Here is an 11772-nt window from a genome sequence, read left to right on the forward strand (position 1 = left end):
CTTGTAAAATAAAATCCCAATAGTATTGAAATGTAAGCAGAAAAAAAAAAGCAAAAAAATCACACATGAAACCTCACACTCCAGAATATATGTAATCTTACAAATGCAGGCTCTTTCGCACATACTGCCCGGCAGCACTGCCCAACGCTGTGCAAACACTCAACCGCTACTCACTATTACGATGATGATTTTCCTACCCAGACTGGGAAGGGATGTTGATTAGCATGATCATATCAGTAGCTTACATTTTTGGAATGTTTGCTATGTGCCAAGTCGCATTTTACAGATGAAAAGGCTGAAGCTCAGATAAGGTAAGTCACCTGTTCAGGGTCACACAGCAAGAAAGTGGGTCCTACGCAGAAACCAGAGCTGCTCCCGCCAGCCCCCCACCCCATCCCCCAAGGGGCCCCCAGGCCCTGGAGGGCCTCTGCCCTCTCTAGCCAGGCCCTGGCAGGGCGGCTGCCTCCCTCTTATCTCAGCCCAGGCTGCCTGCTGGTCCCGCCCCCTCGGGGGAGCTGCCACTTGGAGGCGCCTGGCCGGGAAGGCCTGGTCAGCTGTGTCCGGCGGAGGCAGCTGCTGACCCAGCTGTGGACTGTGCCTGGGGCGGAGGAAGGGGGTGGCAGGAGCCCTGGGCCTCCCGTGGCAGGGGCTGCATCATGTATCATCTCGGGGCATCCCTCTGGCCTGGAGTTGGCTTCCTCTGTCTCCTACTCGCTGGGGCAACCTGGGCTCCCCCACCCAACCCACCGGATCCCAAGTTTGAAAGGAAAGGTAAGGGTGGAGCTGAGTGTGGACCCCCGCACTAGGTCCTGGAGGGCAATGCTGGGGCCTGAACTTCCAGCCTGGGTCCTGGGGGCTATGCCAGGTTCTGAACCCGTCTGTGTCCTGGAGCCCCAGCTGGTGTCTGAACCCTAGACTGGGACCTGATATGGCATACTGCGGGTCTGTATCCCCAGACTGCGTCTGCGGGAGAAGCTAGAGAGGGGCGTAAGAGTCCTGTTTTATCTTCTCAAGGAGTCTGACACATGCTAAACACTAAATGGGGCAGGGGTGGTGCTGGTTCTAGGCCCTGTAGTCTAGGGTCCCCAAGGGGAGGGGACCTAGCCGACCCTCCAGTGGGGGAGGGAGGCTAAAACCAGGGTCCGAGTCAGAGGGGCCGGGCCGCAGGCGTCTGTAAACACTGTTTGCATGCGGGCGCCATATCCCTGGGTCCGCGGGGTTGAGGGAGCGGGGGCGGGGGGCACGGTTGGCGCTATCGGGCAGCCGGGAGCCTGCCGGGGCTGATAGGGGACCCCGCCTCCTGCACACACACACTCACCCTCACGCACGTCCTGGGCTGGGGCGGGGCCGGCAGCGGGAGGCGGAGGCCTTGAATGCTGCGCTCAGCTCAGCCGGTCGCGGGGTGGGCGGGCGTGTGTGGGGAGACAATAAGACATTCAACCTACGCATGGGAGTTCGGGGGGCAGCACTTCTGCAGACCCCTCGAAGGGCCCCGCTGGGGTAGACAGAGGGGCGGGGCATTTTTCTTATCGGTCCGCACAGGCGGCAGGAGGGAGGGGAGGATGCTGTGGCCCGAGGACGGGGCTCGGGTCTCCTGACCCCCTCCCCTGGCCCCCATCCCCAGCGGCCCTGCTGACAGCCCGCGAGCCTGAAGAGTTTCTGTGCTTCACCGAGAGGTTGGAGGATTTGGTGTGTTTCTGGGAGGAAGCGGCAAGCGCCGGGGTCGGCCCGGACAACTACAGCTTCTCCTACCAGCTCGAGTGAGTCCGACGGGGCAAATGGAGCGCCCCACAGGTGGAGGGGGCGGGCGGGCCGAGCAGCGCTCCCCGGAGCTCGCACCTTGGGACTTCTGGTGCCAGGGGCCGGATGGCACCTCCGCTGGTAGTCACTACTGGGAAGCCCACGGGGTCAGGGCCGACACGCTGCCTAGTGGTCGGGGCTGGAACACTCCCGTGATCACTGCTGGAGTGCGACCCCAAACTTCAGGGCTGGGACAACACCGCTCCAAAGCAGGACTAAGGCGTCGCGTACGTCGGGGCTGGGACGCCCCCTGGTGGTAGTGTCCAGAACACACCCTCGGTCCCGGCAATGCCTCCCAACTTGCTCCCTACCCTCGCTGGTTCCTGGGCGAACAGGGGTGAGCCGTGGAAGCCGTGCCGCCTGCATCAGGCGCCCACCACCCGCGGCTTGGTGCGTTTCTGGTGCTCGCTGCCTACAGCCGACACGTCGAGCTTCGTGCCCCTAGAGCTGCGCGTCATTGCGGCCTCCTCGGGCTCTTCACGCTACCGCCGTATCATCCACATCAACGAAGTGGGTAAGAGCGCTGGGAACGGGAGAGTGGTCGGGAGGAAGTCCCAGTCTCCGCCCACCTGAGCAACCCCTCTCCACAGTGCTCCTAGACCCTCCCGCTGGGCTGCTGGCGCGGCGGGCAGACGAGGGCGGCCATGTGGTACTGCGCTGGCTCCCACCGCCTGGGGCACCCATGGCAAGCCTCATTCGCTATGAGATGAACATCTCGGCAGAGAACGCCGCTGGTGGCGCGCAGAGGGTGAGGCTCGCTCCTACGGCCTAGCCCCAAGGGCTCCAGAGTCGACAGGCCCTCTAGGTCCCACCCAGACAGTCACCACGGCCCCGCCCCCATGGCCTCGCCCCTCCACCTCCCGCCCAAGACAGCTCCACGTCCAACGACTTGTCCCCTTTCCCGATGTCCCCTTTCCCCAGCCCACCTGGACTCAATCCCACTAAACCCTTGTCCCAAACCCTAGACTTCTTCAGGGCCCGCCCCCCCGTGCGCTGGCCCCGCAGTTAAATAGCCCGAGCCCGCCCTCTTCTACCTGGGGCCCCATCTTGATTGGCCCCGACCCTTCCTGGGCCCCGCCTCCTGCTTTCATTGCCCGCCTCCCCATGCTTGGGCTCGGTTCTTCCTTTCTCTGATTGGCTCGATCCCTCAGGGCCCACCCTCACATGCCCTCCTTTGCCCGCCCCGCCCCTATTGGCGATACCTCTCACCTGGGCCCCGCCTCCAGGTGGAGATCCTCGACGGCCGCACTGAGTGCGTGCTGAGCAACCTGCGGGGCGGAACGCGCTACACCTTCAAGGTACGCGCGCGTATGGCCGAGCCGAGCTTCGGTGGCTTCTGGAGCGCCTGGTCCGAGCCTGTGTCGCTGCTGACGGCTAGTGGTGAGGCCCCAGGCAGGGGTGTAGAAGGGGCTGGGCGGAGCATGGGGCAAGCTCACCGCCCTGACCTCCTCCCTGCTCCCCAGACTTGGACCCCCTCATCCTGACGCTCTCCCTCGTCCTCGTGCTCATTCTGCTGCTGCTGGCCGTGCTAACCCTGCTCTCCCACCGCCGGTGAGCGCCCCACTCGGCACCTAACTCAGATTCCTCCCCACCAACGTTCTCCTTTCCCTGTGGGAACCTAGGCTCAAAGAGGGGCAGGCACTTGCCCAGGGTCACACAATGAGGAGTCAGTGGCAGGACTGGGATGCAAGCCAGGTCAGACGCAGACTCTTACTTAAAATTCTCTGCTCTTGGGCATACTTTCACCTGGTTTTCCTCCTACCTCAGTGGCTGCCCCTTGTTGGATTCCTTTGTACTTTTTCCCAATTTCATCAACTTCTGTAAAATCAACCAGATGGGCTTACTGAAACGATTTAACCCCAAGTGCCTCCCACCCCTGTTGTCAAGCTCCTTAGATGCTTTACGATATGACCAGCCATCCTGAGGTTTTTGTAATTCCAAGTACAAACCATGTGTTTTCACACCCCCAAGGCTTGGCACATACTGTTCCTTCTGCCAGGAATGTCCTTCTTGCCATGTCTGCCAAGCAATTTCCTCGTTGTCTTTCAAGGCCCTGTTCATTTACTTGGTTGGAAAATACATACTGAATGCCAACTGTGTGCTAGGCACTGGGGAGAAAGTGTAGAACAAACCAGACGTATCACTGACCTTGTGGATCTCATAGCTGAGTCACACAACAAATAAGGGAATCAACATATATTTGATTATAAATTGTGATGAGTGATATCACATAAATTAATGGGGGTGGGGCCATGACAGGATAGTCAGGGAAGGCCTCTGGGAGGTGACATCAGAGCAGAAACCTGAAGTCTGGTAGGAGGTAGCCGCATGAAAAGCAGGGAGAAAAACCAGCAAGTGCAAAGGCCCTGTGGTGGGAATGAGCTTGGAACATTGAAGCAGCTGCAAGAAGAGCTGTATGGTCAGAGAAGAGTGTGTAAGGGGGTAAGTGGTGGATGATGAGATGAAGGAGGTGACAGAGGTCAGACCATGCAGGGTCTTCTGCAGGGCTGTGGGGAGGAGTCAGGACTTTATTCTGAATGCATTGAGGAACTATGGAAAGGAGTGAGGAGGGAAGTAACAATGGACCTTCAGACAAGACTGGGTGGGTTTTAGATGGAGCATATTGAACTCCTATGCATCCTTCAAAACTTTGTTCCAGTTGCCCTTCTGTAGAGCCTGGCAGATGCTTTGGCCGAGCCCCTGTTCCTCAGCCCCACACACTCCTATGCCTTCAGCATGATCACAAGGGGCTAGAAGTACCTTTGCCCTGCGACTGGTGCTGAGGGGGTGCTGGTGACTGGTCAGTGACACATGCCCAGGTATTCGTTTCTTTTGGCTTCACTAGGACTCTGAAGCAGAAGATATGGCCTGGCATCCCAAGCCCCGAGAGCGAGTTTGAGGGCCTCTTCACCACCCACAAGGGTAACTTCCAGGTAGGTGGCCTGGTTGTCCCCTCAGGCCCTGGGGTTTCCCTGCTCCTGTGGCCGAATCCCCGGTCTCTGAGCAGGCTGCTGCTGTCTCCCCAGCTGTGGCTGTACCAAACTGATGGCTGTCTGTGGTGGAGCCCCTGCACCCCCTTCACAGAGGACCCACCTGCCCCCCTGGAGGTCCTCTCTGAGCGCTGCTGGGGGGTGACACAGGCAGTGGAGCCAGGGGCAGATGATGAGGGGCCCCTGTTGGAGCCGGTGGGCAGCGAGCATGCCCAAGACAGCTACCTGGTGCTGGACAAGTGCTTGCTGCCCCGGAGCCCACCCAGCGAGGACCTCCCACAGCCTGGTGGCGATTTGGACATAGCAGCCATGGATGAAGCCTCGGAAGCATTCTCCTGCTCATCCGCTTTGGCCCTGAAGCCTGTGCCAGAGGGGGCCTCGGCTGCCAGCTTTGAGTACACCATCCTGGATCCCAGCTCCCAGCTCTTGCGCCCGAGGGCACTTCCCCCTGAGTTGCCCCCTACCCCACCCCACCTAAAGTACCTCTACCTCGTGGTGTCTGACTCTGGCATCTCAACTGACTACAGCTCTGGGGGTTCCCAGGAAGCCCAGAGGGGCTCATCCAATGGCCCCTACTCCAACCCTTATGAGAACAGCCTCATCCCAGCCCCCGAGCCTTCACCCCCGAGCTACGTGGCCTGCTCCTAGGACTCCAGCCCTCAGATGCACGGGGACCCAGAATGACCTCAAGTGCTACTCCAGGCCCAAGATTTATCCGGCAGGGTCAGTGAGGCCTGCTGACCTTGGCTTTCTGCTCAATTCATCCTGGTCAGAAAGTCACAACCTTGCAGTATTTTTACATGTACAGTCTTTTGTGTAGATATATAAATATATATAAGTTTTCTGTCACAGCTTCTATAAATACCTCTAAGCCCCATCTTTTCCCTGGGCCCAGGCCATAGGAGAAGCAGGAAAAGGCCTTGAGTTCAGTCTGAAATTCTGCCCTGGCAATCTGAATAATGATAATAAAATGAATCAGTTAGTATGTTATGCTAGCTGCCCTAACAAAGCTGCCCTGAAACTGAGTGGCTGAACACATTAAATATTTTCTCTCTCATTTCTCAATTCAAACAGGTGGGCAGCTATCCCTGGGACGAGTCAGAAGCCCAGACTGTAACTTTAATATCCCCCAGGGCTACCCTGGGGTCTTTAGATGGTTCCTCTGCATCCTGCCAGCCAACACGAGAGACACAGCAGAAGATTCTGTGGCCTTTAGGGGCCTAGCCTAGAGGTGGGCGCCATCTCTTCTTCACAAAATGGTCATGTGACCCTAGCGAGAACCATGGACAGCTGGGAGATGTAGTTTAGCTGTGCACCCAAGAGAGAAAAGCTGTTTAATGAGCTGCTAGCTAGTCTCTGCCACTAATAATAATACCGATGACATTCATTCCTAGGGCTTTATTCTGAATCAGGCCCTGTCCTAAGACAGCACTCTGATGACACCAAATGTCATCAAGTGGCTCAATGGGAGTTCTGGTTTAACCGCTTTTAAATAGTTTGACATAACCTAGGAAAGCTGAACGTCTGCATACCTTCTACTCCAGCAATGCCACTTCTAGGTATGTACGCTAAAAACCCTCACACACATGAACCAGGATATGTGTACAAGAGTGTTAATAGCAGTAAATAAGTCAATCTGATGAGTAAATTGGGGTATATTCACCCAAGGAATTATACAAAGTATGGAAAAAGGAATGAATGAAAAAATGTGGCTGAATGTTTTCTGTATTTTGGCTGCGCTGCATGGCATGTGGGATCTTAGTTCCCAGACCAGGGATCAAACCCGTGTCCCATGCACTGGAAGCATGGAGTTTTAACCACTGGACCGCCAGGGAAGTCCCACGGCCGAATCTTAGTAACAATGTTGAGCGGGAGAAGAAGGAAGTCTCAGATTACATTTGTCATGAAACTCTTTACAAAGTTCAAAACAGCAAAGTTAAACAATATGTTGACAATATGTACAGGATAATGCTATATTTATGAGAGAAAAAGCACTTTATAATCTTTAGGTCTCTGAATTTGCATCTGTCCCTGAGGTAGGTATTCCAGCCATGGAAACTGAAGCATAGAGAGGTTGTCACACTCCAAACCTCAAGGTTGGCCTCCAGAGCTTGAACCCTTGTGCAAGCTGGTGTCACCAGCCTGCGTGGGCCACGGGGTGACTGTCATCTCTCCATCTTGTCGGAAAGTCACCCGCCACTCTGCCCTGGCACCCAGCCCACCTGGCTCCAGGCAGGCTCGGAGGCAGTGCTGTCCTGGGCTTGGTGCATCGGGCTGCAGCCAGCACTGGGCAGGGAAATACCTCTGAAGCAGTGCCAACTGCAGGGCAGTCGCACTGTCTCCCTCCTCCTGGGTCTGGAGGGCCACAATGAGCCCACAGCCCCGACCAGACCCAACCCGGTGGCTGAAGTGGGCAGCTGTGTCCAGAAGCAGGGCGGCCAGGTAGGCGGCTTCCTGGGACCCGGGGTCTTCCGTTAGGTACTCCTCCAGGCCATCGAGCAGCAGGAGGGAAGGGGCTGGCCCCCGCGTCTCATGGGCAGAGCACAGGAGCCGGAGGAGCTCATGGGTTGAGGGTGGGTACTGGAAGCGGATCTTCTAGAGAGGAAAAAAAGGAAACGGCCAGATTCATCACAGGAAGCCAGGCTCTCAGCTATAGCAGCCCTGCTTCCTTGCATACTTTCCTGGACGGGGTTCTCACTCCCCAGACTGCTGGTTCCAGAGTGAAGCAGCTAGCTCAGAGTGGTCGAATATTCTTCTGTTCGCCACGCCCGCCCCCCCACCCCGTTTTATTTTTTGTTTTTCTAATTCTGCACTCATCACTTCCCGGTATTAGTTAAGAACAAGGCATATCGTTTTGTCAAATCTCTAGGGCAATCTTTCCACGGAAAACCTGCCCATAACTTCCAACCCCGGCATTGACTCCAGCGGCCCAGAAACTCTTTCCAGACCCGACCATGTTTAGCCCCGCCCCCTACTCGCCCCGGACTCCCGTCTTTGGGCGCCACCCGTTGCTAATTCCGCCCCCTCATTGGATGGTTTCTCACTCAATCTTAACAAAGCTTCGCGTAGTCCCACCCCCAACTCGTTCCAGACTCCGTCCCATAATGCCTGCTCCGGCTTGCCCTCCCTTCGTCTCCGCCATTGGCCTGTCTCTGCCTGTCACTCAATCGTCCATCCGCCTCGCTACTGGCTGGTCCACCTCTGGTCCCGCTCCGCCCCACCTGTAACCGCAAGGGTTCGAGCGCAGCTCCAATCCGGCGAGGCAGGCTTTGCAGAGGCCTCCGAGTCAGGAAGAGGACAGGGCCTCGGCCTTCCCCTGCCGCCTCCAGGGCCGCCGCGAATAGCAGCGCTGTCTTTCCAGAGCCGTGACCACCGAGCAGCAGCAAAGGCGGTTCGACCTCAGCTGTGTTCTCCTCCCCGGGGCCAGCCGCGCCGCCCGAGTTTAGCACCCGCCTCAGCGTCTCCGCCATTCGCAGCGTACCTCTGTCCAATCGGCGGCCCGTTCCTGTCCTTGATCCCGCCCAGGACGGGGTCGCATTGGTTACAGTGCACTTAGCTTCTCCATTGGTCCAGTGATCTGTTCATCAAAGCTAGATCGACGTTTCCTAGCTCCTCCCCCGGTGAAGGGGCAAATAACCTAGTCTGAGGAAGGAATGGAGGCCTTTGAGGGAGATAAGGCCCTTCCCTGGGTGAGTCCGCTGGCGGAAGCAGCATGAATACTATTATTCTGAGCTAATAAGCTAATCAGACAATACAAGGGTTGAGAGTTGGAGGGAGTAGGCCCTAATCACTGACACATTACTTAAAGTCTCCTAGCCTCAGTTTGCTCACCTGTAAAATGGAGCACATGGTATCTCATAGGAATATTGTGATGCGTATGTGTGTGTTTCTGCTGATGTTACCCAGTGACAATGAATAAGGGGAGAGATGGAGGAGCTATGTGCTTGTGTCTCTCTCTGTACCTGAGTACTTGCACAAATGGGGGCAGGGGCTGCAGGCTTGAGGACATGCGTGTGCAAAACATCCGTCAGACAGCAAAGCAGCTGTCTTTGAGGGTCTATAAGAAGGAGTCTCAGCTGGCCTCCTCGTTGGCCTGGGGGCTTCTGGAGTCCTGCTTGGGGTACAATGGGAGGCAGGACCATAGAATAAAAAATGGGCCAGGAGAGAAGAGGCAAAGATGAAGGGGCTGGGAGACTGAGGGAGAGCCACAGCACGACCTTGTTTGTCACGTTCACTTCGGTATCTCCAGTGCCCAGTCAGTGCCTAGGGCATTGCAGATTCTCAATACAGGTTCATTAAAGGAATGAATGAAGAAAGGAAGGTAGAACTGATGAGAAACTGGGCGAGAAGGAGGAACAAGGTGAATAATCAAGTGATCACTGGTTGGGTCTCTTCACCCAGACTTCTCCCCAGAGCTGCCACTCACGCCCTTGTTGCCCTGGCAACTCTGTCTCCTGGTAACTTCAAAGTGGTGCTGTTGCCAGGAGACCCAGGGGCAGGGCCGAACTGAGATTTTCAGGGCTTTCTCTCTCCCTCTGGGGCCAGAACACAGCTCCACAACATCCCCCAATACACCCACTCACAAAGCCGCGTACCCCCACATCCCTCTACAAATACATAGACACGCACGCGCACACACACACACACACACACACACACGGCATCTCTGCATATATATTCACTTCCAGAATCCCCATCACTCACATGCTCACAGCCATGTCCTATCCTGACACAACGCATCCCATACACACTCTTTCCCACATTCATGCCCCCACACCCTTTCCCTTGCACGCATACAAAAACACACTCTGATATAACCATACCACTGTCACCACACACACACACACACACACACACACACGAGGCATGCTGTTACATTCCCCTGTCAAATGCACAACCTCAGCCCCATGGTTCACCTTACTTTGCAACACTCTAAATACACAAGCACCCAGTAGTGACACCCGAATCACACAGTTCCACACAGTTATATACATGGGAGTATGCCCAACACAGCCCCATTTCAAGTCCTTTGCACTTGCTGTTCCATTGCCTAGAGCACTCAGCTCCCAGATATCTATCCCTAGTTGTTTTCATTCCATTCAGATCTCTGCTCAAATATCACCTACTTAGGCTTTCCCTGACCACTTGTGTAAAGTCACACACCCTTCACTCTTTAATTGCTTATTCATCTGTATTTCTCTTCAAATAACTTATCACTTCCAACCTTATGTATTTATTTTATTGCCTCTCTCCCCACTAGTATGTCAGCTCCACCAGGGAAGGGTCCCTCTTTCTTTCACTACTGGGTCCCCAGCTCCTAGAACAGTACCTGGCGCAGAGTAGGTGCTGCTAAATGTAGCTGAGTGAGTATATAGTCAGAGATGCAGACATTAGGTGTATCTCTCATGCACACGGTACTTCTTTCCCTCCCTTCTTAGGATCCCATCTTCATGTCCTGACAGAAGGACTCTTACCTTAGAGGGGCTCCCTGGAGGAGGCAGGACCGCAGGGTGAGGGAACAGGGAGGTGGAGAGCTCAGGGTCAGTCTGTGTTCCTCCCTGGTTTATCAGCATCCTCAAGTGATTAGTTCATTCATTTGGCAAACACTTCTTGAGCACTACTTTGTGCCCGGCCATGACCTAGGAGGCACAGGTGTTCAGCGGTGAACAGACAACAAAATCTCTGTCCTGGTGGAACTGACATCCTAGCGAGGGAGGAGATAATGAAGAGTTTAAATAGTCTATGGGCAGATGATAAGTGTGTGCAAAAAAAGAAAAAAAAGTTTGCACAGGGAAGGGAAGGGTCAATTGTTTGTTTGGTTTTTGCAATTTTGAATAGGGTGGTAGGGGCAGGCCTCCCTGAGAAGGTAATACTTGAGGAAAGGCTTGAAGGAGTTGAGAGAGGGAACTGTGTAGCTATGTAGGGGAAGAGCATTCCAGGTGGAGGCACCTTCAAGTGCAAAGGCCTGGGGGCACTGGGAGAACTTTGGTTTTTACATAGAGTGCCATGAAGAGCCAACAGAGGGTTTGAGCACAAGAGGGTCATGGTCTAACTTACATTATAAGTCAGAGCTCAGTTTTTTAAATAAATTTATTTATTTATTTTTGGCTGCATTGGATCTTCTTTGCTGTGCGCGGGCTTTCTCTAGCTTAGGCGAGCAGCGGCCACTCTTTGTTGCAGTGAGTAGGGTTCTCACTGCAGTGGCTTCTCGTAGTGGAGCATGGGCTCTAGGCACGTGGGGTCAGTAGTTGCAGTGCGTGGGCTCTAGAGTACAGGCTCCGTAGTTGTGGTGAACGGGCTTAGTTACTCCGCGGCATGTGGGATCTTCCTGGACCAGGGCTTGAACACATGTCGCCTGCACTGGCAGGTGGATTCTTAACCAGTGAGCCACCAGGGAAGCCCAGAGCTCAGTTTTGATCGAGTTGAGCTTGAGAGACTGTGAGACTTACTGGGGCATGTTGAGAAGGCTTTTTTTTTTTAATTAGAGGATTTTTAAAAATAAATTTATTTATTTTATTTATTTTTGGCTGCATTGGGTCTTCGTTGCTGCACATGGGCTTTCTCTAGTTGCGGCGAGCGGGGACTACTCTTCGTTGCATTTCGCAGGCTTCTCATTGTGGTGGCTTCTCTTGTTGCAGAGCATGGGCTCTAGGTGCACGGGCTTCAGTAGTGTGGCACACGGGCTCAGTAGTGGCTCGCGGGCTCTAGAGCGCAGGCTCAGTAGTTGTGGCACACGGGTTTAGTTGCTCTGCGGCATGTGGGATCTTCCCGGACCAGGGCTTGAACCCGCGCCCCCTGCAGTGGAAGCACGGAGTCTTAACCACTGGACCACCGGGGAAGCCCTCAAGAAGCCTTTTGAATAAGCAAGCAGATCTTAGTCTGGATTTTCTTTCTTTTTTAAAAAAATGTTTATTTATTTATTTATTTTGGCTGTACTGGGTCTTAGTTGCAGCACGCGGGATCTTCGTTGTGGCATGTGGGA

General features: G+C 55.0%; 2 protein-coding genes across 3 annotated transcripts; one reads left to right on the top strand and one right to left on the bottom strand.

The window, feature by feature from the left end:
- Window positions 1–6372, top strand: EPOR (erythropoietin receptor). The gene is made up of 8 exons (XM_004316002.4): window positions 1–771; window positions 1625–1760; window positions 2136–2314; window positions 2391–2548; window positions 3027–3180; window positions 3264–3351; window positions 4646–4733; window positions 4827–6372. The coding sequence occupies exons 1-8, from the start codon at window positions 657–659 to the stop codon at window positions 5436–5438; spliced, it is 1530 nt and encodes a 509-aa protein (XP_004316050.1). The 5' UTR covers window positions 1–656; the 3' UTR covers window positions 5439–6372.
- A 310-nt stretch (window positions 6373–6682) lies between these two features.
- Window positions 6683–8286, bottom strand: SWSAP1 (SWIM-type zinc finger 7 associated protein 1). 2 transcript variants are annotated; one of them, XM_033854239.2, is made up of 2 exons: window positions 8012–8286; window positions 6683–7382 (listed from the first exon to the last, which is right to left on the bottom strand). In XM_033854239.2, exons 1-2 carry the CDS (start codon window positions 8258–8260, stop codon window positions 6882–6884), a joined length of 750 nt encoding a protein of 249 aa, XP_033710130.1. In that variant the 5' UTR covers window positions 8261–8286; the 3' UTR covers window positions 6683–6881. The 2 variants fall into 2 exon arrangements, with proteins under 2 accessions (XP_033710130.1, XP_004316049.3); XM_004316001.4 differs by having other exon boundaries at window positions 6683–7385; window positions 8012–8280.
- Window positions 8287–11772: the final 3486 nt, after the last annotated feature.

Source organism: Tursiops truncatus, chromosome 3 (assembly GCF_011762595.2).
Source record: "Tursiops truncatus isolate mTurTru1 chromosome 3, mTurTru1.mat.Y, whole genome shotgun sequence".
Lineage (NCBI taxonomy): Eukaryota > Metazoa > Chordata > Mammalia > Artiodactyla > Delphinidae > Tursiops > Tursiops truncatus.

Excerpts from the sequence above, each read along its gene's own strand:
- EPOR (XM_004316002.4), top strand. The coding sequence starts at position 657 with ATGTATCATCTCGGGGCATCCCTCTGGCCTGGAGTTGGCTTCCTCTGT. Across the intron at positions 772-1,624 it reads TCCCAAGTTTGAAAGGAAAG|CGGCCCTGCTGACAGCCCGC; the intron begins GTAAGGGTGGAG and ends CCCCATCCCCAG. Across the intron at positions 1,761-2,135 it reads AGCTTCTCCTACCAGCTCGA|GGGTGAGCCGTGGAAGCCGT; the intron begins GTGAGTCCGACG and ends CTGGGCGAACAG.
- SWSAP1 (XM_004316001.4), bottom strand. The coding sequence starts at position 8,260 with ATGGCGGAGACGCTGAGGCGGGTGCTAAACTCGGGCGGCGCGGCTGGC. Across the intron at positions 7,386-8,011 it reads TCGAACCCTTGCGGTTACAG|AAGATCCGCTTCCAGTACCC; the intron begins GTGGGGCGGAGC and ends TTTCCTCTCTAG.